The sequence below is a fragment of the Glandiceps talaboti genome, chromosome 20 (assembly GCF_964340395.1).
Source record: "Glandiceps talaboti chromosome 20, keGlaTala1.1, whole genome shotgun sequence".
NCBI classification, from domain to species: Eukaryota; Metazoa; Hemichordata; class Enteropneusta; family Spengelidae; genus Glandiceps; species Glandiceps talaboti.
Genome location: NC_135568.1, coordinates 1799341 through 1820285, shown reverse-complemented (window position 1 = coordinate 1820285; position 20945 = coordinate 1799341). Strand labels below are relative to the sequence as shown.

Sequence of the window (20945 nt, the reverse complement as noted above, 5' to 3'; positions counted from 1 at the left end):
ATATCAGTATACATCCATCCTATATACAAAGTCAGTATTCTTATTAGCACATATCAGTATACATCCATCCTATATACAAAGTCAGTATTCGTACTAGCACATATCAGTATACATCCATCCTATATACAAAGTCAGTATTCTTACTGGCACATATCAGTGTACATCCATCCTATATACAAAGTCAGTATTCTTACTGGCACATATCAGTATACATCCATCCTATATACAAAGTCAGTATTCTTACTAGCACATATCAGTATACATCCATCCTATATACAAAGTCAGTATTCTTACTAGCACATATCAGTATACATGTATATATTACACTTAAAACAAAATATTTTAACGTTTTTTGTTAATGATGATTGAGATATGAGTAACTAATCAAGAATATATAACAGTTTGTCACTACATATATAATTTAATAGGTATATATAATTTCAAATAAATACATGAACACAATGTGTAACTGATCAACAAACAAACAAACAACAAACAAACAAACTAACTGAAATAGCTGACTACCTAACTGACTGACTGACTGACTGACTGACTAACTAACTAACTAACTAACTAACTAACTAACTAACTAACTAACTAACTAACTAACTAACTAACTAACTAACTAAATAAATAAAACAACAAACGAACCAACCATATTATTCTTTGTGGTAATATCTATTAGTTGTTAAGTCATATTATAGCGCTCAGTAAACGCCATTGCGACACGACCAAGTCAACACGTTAAAAGGAATGTGAAATTATAATATTTTTAAAATGCGCGCGCCAATCTGAACATCTACCTTTTCTCGTCAAGGTAACAGTGTCTTTGCATCATTCGCATGGCTTTACTGCGTGTGCCGGGGGAGGGCGCACCATTCAAAACTGACTACTATACGCATCTATTATATTCAAACGTGTATGGTGATTTATCATGCACCTTTTTTTGCTTTCTCGCCATCTTTTACAAATATTTGTAGGAATATAAATAAACAACATCATACAGAGGAGAAAATCCCGGATGTTTAATTTGCATCAAAAACCTAAACGTCTTTCAAACTAATGTATCAAATGAGAACTATTTCTACTTTAGGGCTGTAAAAATTGAATATTTTAAAGATAGAATTTGTAACCATGGTAACATGATGATCAAAGGTAGTTCTTTTATATTGTAAATAAAAAGGAAGCAGTAAGTAAATCAATAATTCTGACATCGTCCTTCGGTGCTGAAAATCGAACTGTGATTGTGATATATATGTGGATAATTATTTGGGGTTCTTTCTTTCCCTTAATTCTTCTATTTTTGATAATTTTCCTTTTTTTGATATCAACATGTACATTTTATACTGTTACCCTATCAATTGACCAATTATTTTTCAAAGTCCAACCCATAGAATAAAATGATAACGATTGATGTGTACAGCATATATTCGAAAATAAATTAGTTTTCAAACACTTTGTGATTTTGTCTGGTTGGATATGTGAGAAGCAAGATGTAATAATATACCCCATCTAAGCAACCAACCAACCAACCAATCAATCAATCAATCAATCAATCAATCAATCAATCAATCAATCAATCAATCAATCAATCAATCAATCAATCAATCAATCAATCAATCAATCAATCAATCAATCAATCAATCAATCAATCAATCAATCAATCAATCAATCAATCAATCAATCAATCAATCAATCAATCAATCAATCAATCAATCCGCCCGCCCGTCAGTCATAATGACTTATTATGACTCTACTGATAAGATAGCACTAAGATGAGAACCTGGGATTGAATCTCTGGCCTTTAACTGATAAGATAACACTGATGCAAGAACCTGGGATTGAAAGCCTGGCCTTTAACTGATAAGATATCACTGATGCAAGAACCTGGGATTGAATCTCTGGCCTTTAACTGATATGATAACACTAATGTGAGAACCTGGGATTGAATCATGTGCCTTTAAGCGTAATACGTGATTCGTGACAAACACAAAAAAACAACAACAAGGATATGAGAAAATCAACCTCGGTATCCATAAATACAGGAGATGACACAACCTTCGTTTGGATTAGCAATTAGCAGTGTTTGAATATTTATTGTACTGAGAATATGCTTAGTATTATTATATTTTTTTTTAATATTTCATTCTTGTGACCTTTCAACTAATTATTTGGGTTTGTATTTGGCACCAAAAACACATTTACATCGGGATAAATAAAGTTAGCTAATCACTCATTAATATGACTTTGACTAAAATATTGTAATGGATCATGGATGACGCTGTTGTAATCAGTGAAATCGACTGCATAATATGTCCTTGTTAGCAATATTGGTAGCACTGTAGTGGTAAATATAGTAACACAGTTGAACAGCTGGCATTGTTTTACTAGTGTGGGACAGACAGTCGTTAAAAAAGGTACACGGAGTTGATAAACGGAAACGGTCTCTCTGAAGATTTGACATTACATATTTACCATACAAGAAAATAATCATGGGATGTTTTTGTTCAATGTGTTTATGTGGGATGGTAAGTACAAACAATTCGTTATCTTTTGATATTCAGTAATTGTTGAGTGGTTAGGCGGGGCATGATCAGAAACCAAAACCATTGACGGTGAGGTGATACAGTTCAGATTAAATGGGTGTGATACCTTCATGATTACATATATACATTAAAAAATATGAACACAAAGTTTTCTGCCACTTTGGTTTACTTCTAGGAGAAAGCACAAGAATCTTATGTGTTTAGCACGAATTTAGGTCCAAATGCAAAGTTAATATGGGCAAACAGAATCTCCTAGTTTAAGCTCTTAATACAACAAATAAATTTGTATGAATCCATCTATCTTTCATTTTGTAAAGCGATATAAATAGTGTGTGTAAGATTATAATTTAATCTATACTGTATTTCAAAGAGTGATATGTTGGTGACATTTTTAACAATGTCATTTAATACATTGCAAAAAGACAAAGAATGTGTAAAAATGTTTGGTATTGTGCTACAAACAAGGACTTGGCATATGTTGTTTCACGTTGATTTTTCAAGTAGGACGCCATGATAAAATTGTTTGTAGTACATTAACAAACATTTTACACATTTTTTGTTTTTTTGGAATGTATCAAATGACAAACACAGACTTAGACAATGCTATTTCACATTGTTTTTTCAAGTAGGAAGCCATGATAAAATTGTTTTATAAATTAAAAATCCAAAATAAATACCCAATACTCATCCATATGGCCAATTTAAATTCTAATATCAAAATCACTTAAATAGACAGGTGAAATATTTCCCTTAAAAGTAGTAAGTTATCAAATATACCATTGTAGGCGGGGGTCAGAGGTTAAAACAGTGGTCACGTGACTTTAATGATACCGGTTGGACTTCTAACTTTATGATAAAATAATGATAACTTCGACGAGTTTAGCATAAATCGAACACAAATTACAATAACCATGACAGTAGAATGCCAAAACAACCAACCAACCAACCAACCAACCAACCAACCAACCGACCAACCAACCGACCAATCAACCAACCAACCAACCAACCAGCCAACCAGCCCGGATCAACCGATCACCCAACCGATCGTGACCTATCGACAGACCGACCAACCAGTCAATCAACCAAAAACAAAAAATACACACCAACAACACAAAGTTACAGACCTTAGAAATTAATGATTAAAACTAGAATAATTGATTATCCATATTTTATGAGATCAGATGTATTAACTTGATAGTAAAGTGAAATACAGTATTTAATTGGAAATAAACTATTTCAAATTTTGCTGTTACTTTGTTCAAGAAAACTTCTACTACCCATTCTCAGTTAATATCAAGAAAAAAAATCACGCGTCACCATAAATTTTTTTCAAATACAGGTGAAAATTTTATTAAAATTAAGTCATTTTAGAATCCAATATGGCCGCCGAATATTGTGTTAACTCTGGGAAAATGAAATACTGTCGATCCTTGAAAATAAGACGGAGAACTCCCAAATTTATTTTATTATTTCAAATGGAATAGAAGCAAGTGTCATGACAAAGTTTAGAGAGATTTTCGAGGTATTAAGAAATTTGATTTTTTTGTGATATTAGTCCCCGGGGTGCAGTCTACTTTAATGGTGAATTTACCGGAAATTAATGAAGAATTGTTTTAAACGAAAAGACCCAATAATCATAGTCAATAAAACGATTCCTTTTTAACAAGATTGAAGATTTTTTCTTCAAACATCTGACAAATATTATTTATAAAGCTATCACTAGGCATACGAGTTATATTGTAATCTATATCTCGTTCAGATTTAATGACACCCACGGATTCAGTTTGTGTGGATTAATATTAAATATGCATAATTTCATTCCAAATCTACAATCTGTTACATTGTTCCTCTAATCATAGCTACATTGTAACACATTGAAATCAACAATGTATTGACATCTGTTGATATGACGTACATCATTATGATACGTTAAATGGAAAAAGAACAATGGCGTAAGCATAAATTAGATCAACACAAACTATAATTACAATATTTGAAATTCAAATGCTAACCGTTGGATTTCTGACCATCAGGTAGAAACATTTTTAGATTAAATTTAATTGAAAAGCCTTGGTTCTCTTGTTAATTGTAATAATCTGTATAAAATATGCATCTGTTATTTAACTGTGTCGTAGATAAAAATTGGTATACTTCTTTGATTAACAAACAAACAAACAAACAAACAAACAAACAAACAAACAAACAAACAAACACGCTTAGTTTACACATCTCACTAATATGAAGAGTTTAAAATTCAACATACAGCGGTGTTTGTCGACTTAAACTTTGTACAGAAATATGTCTATTGAGCTGCACTAACTGTAACTGAAACGTTTTTTGAAACGGTTTTGTTAGATAGAATGATTACTCGTACACCCTGAACAGTATTGAATCACCTGTGGGTAAACATATTTGTGTAGCAGTACACACAGTATGTGCAAAATTGCCAATAAATTTATTTTTGGGTCCACACCTAAAAATCATATCCCCAAATGAATCTCAACGTCAACTTATTACCATACTACTTATAAATAAAATAAAACAGACTTCTAGATGTCCAATTATTGGCATTTTAACAATTTACAGTGACTATGTTGTTGGCAGTCAGCTTTGTGACCAGTTTACCATAACTTGTAAAATGTATCTATTACAATTTCACATTCAACTTCGAATCAGCAAGATATCGTTTCAATGTCGCAGATAGTACATTCTAAAAATAGAATTATTTGAAATATTTCTTTCCCAATTCTGTCAATAAAGAAAGACGTCACGTGATCTATTAAAAGCCCGTTAGTAGCCACGTCACGGCCAAATAGAGGCAAATTTGAGAATCTGTCACGATACAAACTTATTTGCTGTAAATTAACTAACTAATTTTCTTGTATTTCCAATCAATTAAATGACTGGATATTTTTCAGGATGACGACGACGATACAAATATACAGGTTAAGAAATTGACACTTGAGAAAACTGGTATGCAACACGTCGACTCAATTTTTACAGAAGCTGCCAAACCATTCAATGAAACGATAGACGTGGTCAATGAATACCGTGCATCTATCACTCAGCTAAAACTAATGACTGGACACAGGAAACGACACTCACTAATGGTAGTTTTCACAGACTTGAAAAAGACTAAATATCGTAAGTATCATATCTTGATTTCAGAGGGTTGGAATTTGAGCGGCACAGCATTTCACAATCAACAGTTAACTACCATAAAGTTGTAATTTGATTTGTCTATGATCTGATCATCCTTTCTTTCAAATAGTCATTTTCTTTTCGTTATTTTTCTGTCGATTGTCTTAGGCCTAAAAAAAACCCCAATTGTTTGGTTCCGGTTACCCGACCTCATCTAGTTTTTCACAGACGACCCAAAACTTTTTTTTAAGTATTCGAGAAAAAAATAATATCGCAAAAATTGTGAAATCTCACGGGAAAAAGTGGATGTGGAAACTGACATCAACTTAAAAATAAAATTGTTCATTATAGTGGCTGTAAATCTAAATACTCCAATAAATTATGGGATATATTCTGACTAAGATTGTTGTATGAATTTGCAGCTGATTTAAAGGTTGAAGTTCAGGATGGTCCAAAATTTGAACTACAGCCCGGTGAAGCCAAGACCCCGACACCTTCGACTAAAGCCTTTGCCGAGAAGCTTACCGCTGCGTTTGCTGGTATCGGTGAATTAATGATCAAAATCGAAGATCTGTTCAAAGGCGCCCTCAAGTCGGGTGAAACTTTGGTATCGGAGTCATCTGCACTTCGCGACAAGATACGGGAGGAAGGTGTAGATGCGACACAGTGCGCCCTCGGTCTGAGTCACGTTATTTATGACGTCAATCAGTTTAGGAAGATCCCTCTTATCTATTCAGCTGTCAAGAATAGCTTTGAAGAGTTACAAGACGAGCTGACGGAAATATCGAAGGAAATGTGCCGACTTGACGAGATTGCTGCCAGTGCGACCGAGAAGACACCAGCGACTGATGATACTACCAAGGACGCGGCAGCCACTGAAGAAACTGCTGATCCTCCAGCTCCCAAGAAAGATGGCGAACCCACGGAGACGACTCAGTTATTAGATCAGTAGAACGCTGTGACGTTGAAGAAAACACTTTCCAAGTAATGATGTAGCATGGAGAGTTAACTACCTTAAAAAGCTAGAACTTTATATTTAAGTAAAATACTTCTCTTTAACTGTAAAGAGTCCGTCAGATTTCAGTTCTGAAATATTCACACAATCATCTATTCAAACTTCTATGTTGACGTGTTGGTTACAATGATATATTACATATAGGCCAAGAGGATATAATGTGCTTTAAGATTTGTTGAAAGTAATAATGTAGTAATCATTAAGTTATTTACAAGAGACTTTACAAAACCATTAATGACACAAAAATTAACAATATTGACTTTATTGTAAGGGAATAGTTGAAATATCAAAATGAAATAGTTGCTTTGGTATTTTAGGTATACGGAATAGTCTAAAAAGGAAACAGTATTAAAGTTCAATTGTCCATTTCCATCACACACACACACACACACACACATATATATTTGTATGTATGTATGTATGTATGTATGTATGTATGTATGTATGTATGTATGTATGTATGCATGCATGCATGCATGTAATGTGTGTGTGTATGTATGTATGTATGTATGTATGTATGTATGTATGTATGTGTGTGTGTTTGTGTGTTTGTGTGTGTGTGTGTCTGTGTGTGTATATATACATATATAGATGTTTATATGTCGTGTTATTCTCTACTTTACCTATGTAAATACGTTTTTAGAGTAATATTCTTGTTGTGAATCTAGATGTATATGATGACTTATACCAAAGTAAACATTTCTGTCACTGAAATAACATACTTTAAATATATATATATATATATATATATATATATATATATATATATATATATATTCTATATGTAGTTATTTACGACATTAATAAGAGTAAAGTGTAGATCAGCATTGGAGATATGGCTCCAACTTTTATCGACATAATACATGGATGGTTTGTTACAAGGAAGTTGTAGCACAACTCCAATAATGAGACATGTTAGCTGGGTTTGATGCGTTTGGAAAATAGTGTAGCGTACTGTATGGTCAGTACAGACTCTTATACCAAAATAGATGAAGTGTATAAACACAAGAATGGTCACGGCGAAACACTAAGCATGCTAGTAGTGGAATGAAATGAATTTTATGATGAGCGCTATATATATTTAGTAATTTGGTTTCCTGTGAATTGAGTTTACATTGCTTTGGTACTGGGATTGTTTTGAAGATTATTTACACTGTTTTCTATTTATACTTCATTTATTTATTTCCCTTGTAAATAATTTAAAAATAGAAATTAAATGTAGACAACTATCCAGTTCTGTAATTACGACTGCTAATAGAATTAAGGGTTAAGGGTGAAGGGTCAGGGGTGAAGGGTTAGGGGGTGAAGGAGGACTAAAACGTAATTGAAGTTAATGAAATATTAATCATGCATTGAATAAACAAACAAAAGAAGGTATAGCGTGAGTGAAGTTTGGTATCATATCATATCATATCATTGAATTCAACTCGTTGCTTAACCTACCAAAGCTTTCTCTGGAGCAGAATCACGTGGTGTTTTCTTTACATGACCCTAACGCCTGAAGATTATTGGATCATATACATTTTGTACATACGGTGACATGAAAGTGATGAAAAACTATATATGTAACGGACCAAATATTTTTTTAAAAAGATGTATGTCGATTAATAATGTATACCAGGAGTACACATATTCAAGTTTACCTATAGGAGGTGTACTATACTTCAGGATGTACAAAAGTATGTCATTGCAGGAAACAAATCTGCCTTTTTGATACATTTGTTACATCTAGTGTAATACTAAAGTGCAAGTAATTTCCCATCACTAAGTTCTCAACCAAAAAATATGTTATTGACAACGTTTCAATTCTCCAAAAAAAACTCTACAAATAACTCGCCTATGCTACCTCTTTCACGATGTGTAGCTAGTCTTAAAACATTCTCTCGGTAATCTTACCTCGTATTGTAGGCTAACATAACATGCGAGTGAAGACTTTTCACATCATCTCTGAGACAATATTACACTTGTTAAAAGTTAAAACAGTCACCATGACAACCAAATGATTCTGGTTTATACTATACTGAGTATGAATAATCAAACATACTCAGAATAATACAAATCTTTTATTGTAGATTAATGTAGCTTTAAGGAATTAGGATACATGTATGTGATTTAAAAAAAATCAAAATCTATAATTATGTAATCAAGCTTAACCACAGACAAGTAAGTAATTGTCGGTTTATACCGGTTGAAAATGACGCTATTGAACCTTTGACCATTATCAATGACGCAGTGTTGTTTCAACAAAAAAACGATAGTACCCGAAGATTGACTTCGGCAACTTTCGGCGTAACGTTGAAACGCAAGATACCCTTGCAGCGTACCTCAGGTAAGGATCGAGCTGGTAATCCCCAAATTGGCACCTAAAACAATACCCGTTGCTAATCCGTTTCTTACTTGTCTGTGATAAAACTTAGAGTTTGGCGAATCATAAATTGGCCATACTGGATTCTGTAAGGCTTCACACGTACATTGATGTGAATAAGACTATCTTTATCGTCAGTTGGAGCACAGACACGCAAGCTTCCTTGTCTATGGTTGTAGTCACAATACAGATGATACACTCATTAACTCATTATCCTAACTGACAATAGAATTATCACACACACACACACACACACACAGACACACACACACACACACACAGACACAGACACACACACACACACATATATATATATATAAAGGCAGGTACGCATCCAAAGAACTTAAAGTGGCCATATGGATGAGGATTGGGTATTTATTTTTGATTTTTGATTTATAACACAATTTTTATCATGGCTTCCTACTTGAAAAATCAACGTAAAGGACGAAAGACCCAGTCTGTGTTTGTAACTCAATACATAGCAAAATGCCATTAAATGTGTAAAAAGTTTGTTATTGTACGTACAATATAGAAACATATTACACACACACATTGAGTTACAAACAAGAACTTGGTCAGTGTAGTTTCACATTGATCTTTCAAGTAGCCATCATAAAATTGTTTTATAAATTAAAAATCCAAAATACATATCCGATCCTAATCCATATGGCCATTTTAAAATCCACTTTAAAATTCGTGCTCAGTGATATATTTTTAAAATAAGTGATAATAACTTTGGTCTTGGCAGGTTTAGCTATGAATAAATTCTCCTTCAGAAATTTTCATAAATATTTTTTGACGGACAACTCTATAGCTACTATCTATTACTGCCAAATGTCAGTATTATCTATACAATCAATGAGGTAATTTGGTAATGTTGACAAGAACGGACGCACAATATGTGCACACACACACACACACACACACACACACACACACACACACACATATATAAATGTGTTATGTATATATGTACATAACACACTTATAAATGATTATCATTACAGCTACCTACTATGTTAAATCGAAACTCAAGAAGTCTTTGAATTTGAAACATCAGAACTCGTGATTTTACACACGTTCGAATTGGTTCAATTATATACTGCAAAAAGGGTTAAAACTATTGAAACTATAGACTTTATCGTCAATTTTGGTTCTTTTATTCTGTACCGTTATTGCCCAACTTACAAAACTCTGCAACGAAATCTTTCAGTTGTCGTAACTCGTAACATCCATGCCTCTTTGCCGCTGAATCGGCCCGTCCTTAGACTGTATGTGTGGACTATTTAATCTTGTGCGCACATGTCAGCCACGCCGACTTTATTGCTCAACTTACCGCTCTTTACTCTATCCATCTGTTGAGCCTGAAATATGAACAAGTTGTTTGAAAGTAAATCAACCCTCATCAGGTAAATAATCTAACAATGGACATGTTCACTGATATTCTACGTTGGATTTGCCTTTTCTTAAAAATATTATTTGTATATTGCCATGTAAGCAAACATTGCTAACACTTGTCAAATTCGAACACTTATGGTAGATCCGTTATCTATGCAGTGTTAACCTGGTTAGAGAACCAAAAATCTATTTAAAATGTGACCAATATGTTCAGAAAAATACTCTGGTTCAAAGTTGATATTAAGTTGTATAAATTCTATTGGCAATAGTGTTTTATACAACTTACTATTGTAAAGAGACTGTTGATTGCGTCCATCTTTTGAACTCTTGCATATTCCTCCTCTTGAGTTTGTCTCTCGGTATCTAAACGTTCTTGGTAGTTGCATTCGTATTGACTCCATGTCACTTTCTCATTGTTGTCGTCAGAAAGGAAATATCGAACTCTCATAGCAGTAAGTACCTACAGAATACGATCCAAGACTACGGTATTAGCTTGATCTATGTAGTTTTAGAATTATCGCAATGCATCGTGAATGTTGTAAACTACTGTCCCTTTTACGGTAACTCTATTTCAGATACATCTATGCTTTATAACTTCAGTGGAACAATATGCATTGATTTCGGGTATATGATGTAGGATTTAACAAATACATTAACAATACAGGCCAGGGTTTCAATCCCAGGTTCTCACATTAGTGGAGCCATGGATGTCTCCCCTTATACCTCCATGGTGGAGCCATGACTCCGTGAGGATTACCTAGGATTTCCTTTGTTCTGGGCACAGACAAGTAAGAAGTTTGCTTGTCTGTGTTCAGGGCCAACTTTATCTATAGCTTTGTCAGACACCTGTTTTTCACACCATTTTCAAAGTGGGTATTTAAACAGAAAATACAACATTATTGTGTTCAACAATTACAATGACATGGACAATCTGCTCATGAAAAAAATCATCTATGACGTCAACTGTTGATGACGTCAGTTTGAATGGTTACTAAGGTTACCTATGTAAACATCTTTGACTAGAATTATTAAATTGTTTACATACCTCGTCATTGGTTGCGGCAAAAGCCAGGAATACAATCGATCCCTTCAAAATAAAATGAATACGATATTTAAATTAACTATCAATGGACTGACCTATCGTTATTGTCTTAAGACTTAGTATGTCCAGCCTTACAAAAGAAATTCAGTTCCAATGCTGCCTGCCTGCCTGTCTGTCTGTCCGCCTGTCTGTCTGTCTGTCTGTCATACAAAGCTGATATATGAAACAAACAATACAATGGCAGCAAAAGAACAGCTGAGAAGAACAATGATGTTTTACAGACGTCTGTAAGATGAATATCCATAATTTGCGTGAACTAATTATAGAAACTAAGTGAGAATTTGCTTCAAGTCCGTTATAGAAATAACCTATAAAATATGTATACTAATGAATGTCATGAAGTAAACATGAATGAAAAGAAGACATATACCAACCTCAATAAAGATCGCCGTAGCAAACACGTAACTTGTAGCTAAATCACCCTCATCAGTCGCCAGTACAAAAGCAAATGCTCGTGACACCATACAAATAACCAGAAACATCATTGCTGCACGCAATTTCTCCCTGTGAAACATCAATGAAAAGTGGATGGTGGTAACTTAATTAAAACTTAATAGGGAACTTGCAATCCAGACTGAGCATGCTCAGACGCAAAGGACTATGGGATTATCTGTGGTTATCGTAATACCTAATCTGGAGCTACCGATAAAAGAAACCTCCCACAATGATCAGAATGAATTGATTATTTTTGGTTAAAAACAATGTAACATTATTGTTTACAATGCTAATTGATTAGTATTTTATCACATTTCCCATGATGCAACATTCAACATGTCAGGTTTGCAAGTTCCCTGGTTTCTGAAAGTTCTAACTAACTTTCGCCTCTTAAGAGATCATAATATCGGGTCAAATACAGATGTCACAAAGACACAGTAAGACAGACAATACTTACAAACAAACATAAAAAAAATATTTAAAAATTCAAAATCTAAAATAATGTGAGATAAACAAAGTATGAAGTCGAATATTACCAAGCAGGTAACGCAAATGACTGTCTGTATAACAACTGTGTTATTTCGACAAGGATAACGTGATCAGAATGCATTTCTGTGACTACGCCATCTGGTGGCCGCGAACGAACAATGCTAGAATTCTACAAGACTGCTCTCTAATGCTTTAGAAATTCTAGTTGTGTGAAATTTCAGAACTCAGAACTCAGAACTCACCATATTTTCTTCTCTCCATGTCGCAATTCATTAAGGTGGTCTCTATAAGCAGTGTATGCAGAATATAACAACACTAATGCCACCTTGTAAGGAATACAAACATAAATGTATTAGTGAAGGAAACCATGTCCTCTTTGTGGTGATGACTTGATGATGCATGGAACACTAAGTATTCATTATACCACTTCACTCTCATATCTTACACATGTACACTCTCATTCACATTCAAACCCCATTGGTCAGTTGTCAGGGGCATTGTGGTACTAGGTCAGAGTTCACTTTTCCTGAGTTAGGATAGGCAAGTTTAAAGAAAATGCCATGGCACGAATAACAAAGTATATTCAAATAATGATGGTCATAGCATAATCTAATCCACAAATTGAGATTCTGAAAATAAAAAGAATCCACCAATCTCGTTCTATTTGATAAAAAACCCCGAAATTTACAAATTTACCCAAGACATAAATAGTGTGAGTACAATTTTGCCTTAAGACATCCAAAATATCACGTGATATACAATTAGGCCAAACTAAAAATAATATATTTCCGATAACCCGACCTATCCTAATGTAAACACCTGACTCTACACAATTTTTTAAACATTAAAAAAAAGATTACGGATTTCTTTCTTCTTGACCTTTGTGCAAGTCTTTCCCCTGACATGTCTGTACATATTGAATTATTCCCTCAAAATATCACAGAAAGGGTATTCTGTCCGACATCTCATTTATTTTTAGGTCGAAGCAATATTTTTCAAAAAATAAAAACATTTAAAAAGATGAAATAAAATAAAATACGACCTACCTACACTACCATGTCATCGGAAATACACAATTATATTTTCCCCTCCTTAATGAATGTAATTTATTGTGATATAAACATACTACTTACTAACGTTATCAGTCCGAACAAACTATGAACTGATGGCAGCAGTGAAGACGATTGCGTCATCAAACAGCTGTATGTGAATAAATCAATATTTCAATATATACAATAAAAATGTTGAAAAAGATAGAATATCTACAATGCTGAATGCAATTTAAAAGATACGTAATCGTCTCCAGTGTCCCAAAATATGAATGTGTACACAATGAAAGATGAATTGCCAGAACAAAATCTATATCCATCCACCCAAACCCACCCCATCCATCCATCCGACCGTCATTCCAGGCACCCACCTTTGGCCATTTTGATAATGTTGGATATGCTCATAGGCAGATATACACGTGATCAGTAAAGGCACTATCCATCCAGTTACAATGTAGCTGACCCTGAAAGGAAATGTGTCAGATGTTGCTAAGCAATCAATAAGAATAATATACTCTTTGAGTTACTCAGTAGATTTTGATTTATTTTGATCCGGTTGAATTACGGTCTATGCATTACGACATTTGTTTTTTTTTGCTGACCTTTAAAAAACAAAAACAAAAAACAAAATAACTAAACAATAAAGCAAAAACAAAAAACAAACACACACATACACATACACATATATATACACATACACACACATACACATGCATACATACATACATACATACATACATACATACATACATACATACATACATATACACATACATACATACATACATACATACATACATACATACATATATACATTTATACATACACACATACATACATACATACATACATACATACATACGCACACACACACACACACACACACACACACACACACACGAACTGAACATAAGATAACAAAGTACCTAGCACTGCTTAAACTGAACAATGTGAAATTATTCAATGACCCATACTTAGATAGTGACAAACTCGTACAAAGCAGTCTTAGTAGTTCTATTTACATACTGACAGCATACACTCTCTTACCTGGCTTTTATGTGTCTATGTATAAAGCACCTCAATCGTAAGAACAGCTGTATACATAAATTCATCATCCAGAGACAGTTACTCATAACGAAGAAATGCATAAAAATTGCCGTTATCTGGCATCGTTCCTGAAATAAAACAGTTCAAGGGTGTCTATGTAACTTACATTGTATGTATTACATGGAATGGAATGACGTCTTGATGAATATATTACGGTGCAGGGTTACATAATTGATGTAAATCTCGAATGAAACGAGTTTTTTTGTGTAGGAATTAAAATACAGTGCCTATCATCACTGACCAGCTGAACATTTCTATATAGCAGTTTTAATGATGGGAAACAAAAGCCTTTCAAATTAGATCAATGGGGGCCAATGGGGGGGGGGGGGGGTCAACTGAGCTAACGAAGTATACAACAGGGTAATGCGTATTACAATATATTGATGGTGTGTACATAGATGGAAGGACATAACCTATTTCTGGTTCGATGTTTTGAGAGGCTAATTCTTAGCAATATTTCCATAGAATATCGTGTTTTCAAAAGCTTACAAAGAGACTAATTTTTCATATTTTGTACCTTGTTATCGGTGGTGCTTTCCGTTTTTATAGCCATAACAACCAGGATGGGGAAGAAACATAGAGATGCCATCATATTGCTCAACACGAAGTAGTAGTCCTCTGTTAACCTAGTGTACAATATAATGCAGGAAGGAAATAAATCTAAAAGCCGAGTGATTGAGATTTACTATTTAGGAGTTTAACATCTGTAACCTAATATAATTGATAACAAGTTTAAAGAAACGCTCAGTTGTCAAAGTATTGTAACAGTGTACCCAGTCAGGGTGGTGTCAAAGATATGCATTAATTGATCAATCTTCGCATTATCTTTAAAATAGTATTTAAGACTATTTAGTATCTATTGTACGAATTTTAATGTATATTGTGACATTGTTCTAAAATTGTTTTCATGTATTGTTTATTCTCTACTCTCTCAAAGAGAATTGCCCTTGTTGGAATAATATAAAGATACATTGTATTGTATTGTATTGTATTGTATTGTATTGTATTGTATTGTATTGTATTGTATTGTCTTGTCTTAAGATTTGAGTATTTCCACTGTGTGTAGAGTTGAACGTATACATTTAGGGATCTTAGAAAGAAAGTAGTGGACAGGATTCGTATACCCACACGTTTGATATGAAGGCAATGTACAGTTTGACATCTTTCTACTTTTAGAAATTCATTATATTTTTTCCTATCACGAAAGTTAAGGTCCAGCATTTCAGTGCCTGCATATATTAACAATATAAAGGGGAGTTAAGGATACCACACTGTAGTACATTTTAATAAACGTTTTGTGTAGGTTATTATCATCGATCAATTGCGTTCGTTTGTTGCGTGGTAAAATAAATTGTTTTGGTTAATTTTATATTTTCGCGTTCTAATGTTAATAGATATAACCGTATGTTAATAAGTTTATATAAATACTTGTTATGGAAGAAACTTCCGGATCGTACTAGTACTTGTTATGTCTCACCTTGCAAGCATAACCATAATGAAACCCGTTACAATCAACATACTTGATAACATACCGGCTGTAGTCAGAATGATCTCTCGTGCAAATTCTACGAACGGCTGTGAAAGAACAAACAATGTAATCGTTATATACTATCAAATACACAAGCATAAAATAATAAAATAATAAAATAATCAACATATAACTATACGACTAATGAATTTTTCAATGCAAACTTAAATAACCAAGAACTGAGATCCATGGGTGTGAAACTGTGGAACATTACTAGGTGAATAGGCAACACATATCAAACACTAAGATTTGTGCAATTATTAATGTAAAAATTCTTCAATTTGTGTTATCAGCAATATCTATTGGCGGGTGTCGAAATATTTTAGAGATTGTTCAATTTGTGTTCATCTTGTTGATTCATTTATCATAAAATTCAATGATGTATAACAGTATATTATACCACGCACGAGTCAAGCTGAACAAAAAGTGCTAGTCGTCCTACGTCACGACAACGCGTGCCTACGTCACGACAACGCGTGCCTACGTCACGACAACGAGTGTCTACATCACTGGTTCTGCTGTGTTCGAAATTGTCGTTTCTCCCGAAACTAATTTCTGTTGAAGGAAAGATACTCACCTAAATATTCTTACAATAGGATTTGCTTGCAATTCCCGATGCTTTTCCAATAAAAACTTTATTAATCTACCTCCTCCTACAATTACTGCCCTCAACGTTGGAAGACCAGTTGCGCTATGGAACACAATCTTAGTCCAGAAACCCAACTAAACTGAGACAGTGGGGAAGGAGGGAGGGACTGTTAGGTGAGTATCTTTCCTTCAACAGAAATTAGTTTCGGGAGAAACGACAATTCTGTTTCCGGAAAGATACTCACCTAAATATTCTTACAATAGGATACAGAATTTGTCACCAGCTAGGTGGTGGGTGTCTCTGTATGACCTGTTAATGTGATATTCTGGCTAATGCTAAGTGGACCTAGAGTGGCTAGATCCTCAGCATGGTCAGACATATCCCGCAGATAATAGCTAATAAACGAATTAGGAGATCTCCACGTGCCTGCTTGTAAAATGTCAGCCACTGGCACGCCTGATCTGAGGGCCCATGAGGCAGCAATAGCTCTTACCTCATGAGCTGTGACTCTGTGAGGAGATAAATGATCCTGTTGGGCTTCTACGTAAGCCCACTTGACAGTATCAACAATCCATTTAGAAATATCTGCTGGGGAGCAGTCATCTTTAACTGAAGGGGGAAACGGGATGAACAGCCGAGTCCTACCCTTCCTAAATGACTTAGATCGGTCTAAATACCAGCGAAGTGCTCTCACTGGACATAGAGTCCGTTCTACTTTGTCTCGCCCAACAAAGTCATCCAATGACTTGATCATAATCGGATTAGGCACTGACCCCAAAACCTGGTTCTTGGCCAGAAATCCTGGTGCAGTATGCATTACTGCTGCTGTCCGAGAGAGATTAAAATGACCCTCACTAATACAGAGGGCATGGATTGCACTACGCCTTCTCCCAGATGCCAAGGCAACAAGAAAAACTGTTTTAAGAGTAAGTGCTTTCAGTGACACAGAACCCATGGGCTCGAAAGGGGGTTCCTGTAACACTCGTAAAACCAGTGGCAGACTCCACTGTGGAACTGTTTGTCTAGAGGGAGGACGCTTAAGAAGGAAGTGGCGAATCATGTTGGAGAGGATTTTGTCCTGTCCAAAATCCTCTCCTCCAATACTTTTAATGGTGGCTGCAATGGCTGACCGATATACTTTAATAGTATTGGGAGAGTACTTTTTTGTGACAAAAAGAAAAAGAAGGAAGTCAGCTAACTGCCTGTTAGTGACTTTGACAGGACTAATCTGTTTTCTGTCACACCAACTACAGAAGAATTGCCATTTCTCATTGTATGTAGCCAGTGTACTGGGTCTCTGAGGTCTGGCAATAATGGCTGCAGACTCTCTAGAAAAGCCTTTCTCCATGAGGGATTGTTCGACAACCGAAACACGTGAAGATGGAACATCTCTGGGTTCGGGTGAATGATGTTCCTGTCCTGTGTCATTAGATCCTCTCTCAGTGGGATTTTGAGAGGAGGCGCAATCAACAGATTGAGAATGGTTGGGAACCATGCCTTGGTGGGCCAAAGAGGTGCCACTAGAAAAATCATTGGCCCCTCTTCCTGGATTTTCCTGAGAACTCTGGGCAGCAGAATGATTGGTGGAAAGGCATATGCCATTATCCCCTCCCATGACATGGAGAGAGCATCCACCGCCATTGCCCTTGGATCTGGTACTGGGGAAACATACACTGGTAGTTTCCTGTTCTTGTGTGTGGCAAAGAGATCCATTGATGGGCGACCCCAACAATGGAAAATCTGATCTACTACACTCTGTGGTAGTTCCCATTCGGTTTGTCGTATCCGACGCCGACGGGACAGTGCATCGGCTATCCCATTCAGCCTGCCTGGTAGGTGTCTGGCTATTAGCGTAATCTTTTTGTCCTGACACCATAGCATTAGATCCCACAACAGATAACATAGAGTTGGGGAGACTGTCCCCCCCAATTTGTTTATGTAAGCAACTACTGTTGTGTTGTCTGAGTGTACTAATATGCAATGCCCCCTTACCAGAAACTCTAATTTCTGGAGGGCCAGGAACACTGCTTTCAGCTCTAGCCAGTTTATGTGGTGACAGCGTTCGGTTAAATTCCACCGACCTGCTGTCATATGACCTGCCACATGCGCCCCCCATCCCTCGTTTGACGCATCGGTGAATAAGGAGATGTCGGGGTTGGGGGGTACGAGTGACCTCCCCCTCAATAAATTCGCCGTGTTCAGCCACCAGTTGAGATGAAGCCGAAGAGAGGGACGAATAGGGATAGAAGTCTGCAATGGCTGACTGGATGGGCGCCAAAGCGCTAATAGGTACAACTGGATCGGGCGCGCTCTTAGTCGTGCCCAAGGGGTGATGTCTATAAATGAGTTCATCAGCCCCAGGAGAGATAACAGACTCCTTGCTACTATTGAGCGTTGTAGAAGGATGGACCGAATGAAGGTTAACAGTTTGTTGATTCGGTCCTCGGTTGGGCAAACAACTCCCAATTCCGTCAGCAATCTCATTCCCACAAAGGTCATGTCCTGGGTGGGAGTCAAACATGATTTCTCTTGACTGAGAATAAATCCTAGTCCTTGGAGAAGATCTGTCGTCATGGCCACTTGAGTGGCTAGTACGACCCGTTCCTTCCCCCTCAGTAACCAATCGTCTAAATAGGGGTGTAACAGAATTGATTGTTGGTGTAACCACGCCACTGGCACTGCCGCCACCCGTGTAAACACTCGTGGTGCTGTTGCCAGACCGAAGGGGAGAACTGTGTATTCGTAAACCTGTCCGTCGATTGCAAAACGGAGGTACTTGTAGTAGACAGGGTGAATAGGTATATGGAAATAAGCGTCCTTTAAATCTATGGACGCCATCCAATCGCCTGGCTGAATGGCAGCCAACACTGCTCTGGGTGTTTCCATTTGAAACTTGGGGACTACAAGATACCGATTGAGAACGGAGAGGTTGAGAATTGGTCTCCAGCCTCCCGACTTTTTGGGGACCAGAAACATGTGGTTGAAAAACCCTGGCCCCTCTTTTTTTAGGTTGACTGTACGAATAGCAGCCTTTTCTAAAAGACCTTGAATGGCCTCCCTTAAGGCAAGAACCCGATCTGGTTGCCTTGGTAATGGGGTAACTATAACCTTCGTTGACAGTGGAGGCTGTGATACGAAGTCTAGGATGTATCCGTCTCTTACTGTATTTAGCACCCAACTGTCGGATGATATTGCGGACCAGTTTTGTGCATAGAAACGGAGTCGTCCCCCCACTGGACTTTGCTGTGCTGGTGGGGGGACAGTGAGAGTGGTTATTGGGTCAGGAGCGCTGAGCACTCCCTGACCCCCTACCTGCAGAATCCGAGAACGGTCTGGGCATGTTGTCGGTCTTAGGCTTAGACACATTACCTCGCCCCCTACCCCTATTAAAAGTCTTGGACTTGTAAGGAACACTGGGTTGCTTGCCTCGTCCAACGGGCACTGGTCGATTGCCAGCTTGTTTTGCCCTAGGCTGTTGTACACGGGGTGTAGGAGGTTTATCCCATAGTAGGCGTTCTCGCTGTTTAGCCTCACTGGCACGTGCTGCTAGCGCAGTGAGACGACCATCAAACAGACTGGTTGTGGCAATAGGAGCTAAACGAGCTTCCTGTTTCAACTCGGAAGACAATGAAACAGATTTGCGTTTCAAAAAGGCATCCCTCTCCATTAATTGGAGAGTTGTATACTCTCTGCAAGCAGACTCTGCTATATGAGACAAACCCTTATCCACAATCTCAATAATTCGAGATACTTTAGGACTATTGAGATTTACAGCCTGAAGTTCTTTGAATAGAACAGCTAGGAACCAGTTCAGTGTTGACGTTACACAAAGTTGTTGATGTGCCGAATCACCCAACTTTTTAATGTGAGCTTTGTCTATATAGACAGCTCTGAACGATGATGGATCCTGATCCACTGCGTCCACATCACCATCCAGTGGGGGGTGTGAACATGCTGGTTGTGATGAATGAGTGCGGTATGCCTTACCCCCATAACGAAACCATGGATAGGCCCCAGCTCGTAAGGCTGTATGGTCCTTTCCACTGCCGACCACTTCCTGGTAAATCTTATCATGAAGAGGCTGAACCAGGGATGAATAAGGCAATGACAAGGGGGTTGACTGGTCTTTGGGATTGCTAGCCCGTAAGGCAGCACCAGTTTCAGACAAAGGAGGAAGAACC

General features: G+C 36.4%; 2 protein-coding genes across 2 annotated transcripts; one reads left to right on the top strand and one right to left on the bottom strand.

Moving 5' to 3' along the window:
• Positions 1-2395: 2395 nt before the first annotated feature.
• Positions 2396-7086, top strand: LOC144450908 (uncharacterized). Its single transcript, XM_078141668.1, has 3 exons — positions 2396-2528; positions 5465-5690; positions 6110-7086. Exons 1-3 carry the CDS (start codon positions 2493-2495, stop codon positions 6637-6639), a joined length of 792 nt encoding a protein of 263 aa, XP_077997794.1. The 5' UTR covers positions 2396-2492; the 3' UTR covers positions 6640-7086.
• Positions 7087-10214: 3128 nt separating this feature from the next.
• On the bottom strand, positions 10215-16141 carry LOC144450951 (adhesion G-protein coupled receptor D1-like). The gene is made up of 10 exons (XM_078141710.1): positions 16125-16141; positions 15165-15273; positions 14588-14715; positions 13912-14004; positions 13625-13691; positions 12734-12816; positions 11942-12071; positions 11511-11552; positions 10752-10925; positions 10215-10431 (listed from the first exon to the last, which is right to left on the bottom strand). Exons 1-10 carry the CDS (start codon positions 16139-16141, stop codon positions 10354-10356), a joined length of 921 nt encoding a protein of 306 aa, XP_077997836.1. The 3' UTR covers positions 10215-10353.
• Between the last annotated feature and the right edge of the window lie 4804 nt (positions 16142-20945).

Coding starts and splice junctions, on each gene's coding strand:
- LOC144450908 (XM_078141668.1), top strand. CDS start 2,493: ATGGGATGTTTTTGTTCAATGTGTTTATGTGGGATG. Junction 2,529..5,464: donor CAATGTGTTTATGTGGGATG/GTAAGTACAAAC, acceptor GATATTTTTCAG/GATGACGACGACGATACAAA. Junction 5,691..6,109: donor CTTGAAAAAGACTAAATATC/GTAAGTATCATA, acceptor ATGAATTTGCAG/CTGATTTAAAGGTTGAAGTT.
- LOC144450951 (XM_078141710.1), bottom strand. Junction 14,005..14,587: donor CATAGACACATAAAAGCCAG/GTAAGAGAGTGT, acceptor ATTTCCTTTCAG/GGTCAGCTACATTGTAACTG. Junction 10,432..10,751: donor TCAACAGTCTCTTTACAATA/GTAAGTTGTATA, acceptor TTCATATTTCAG/GCTCAACAGATGGATAGAGT.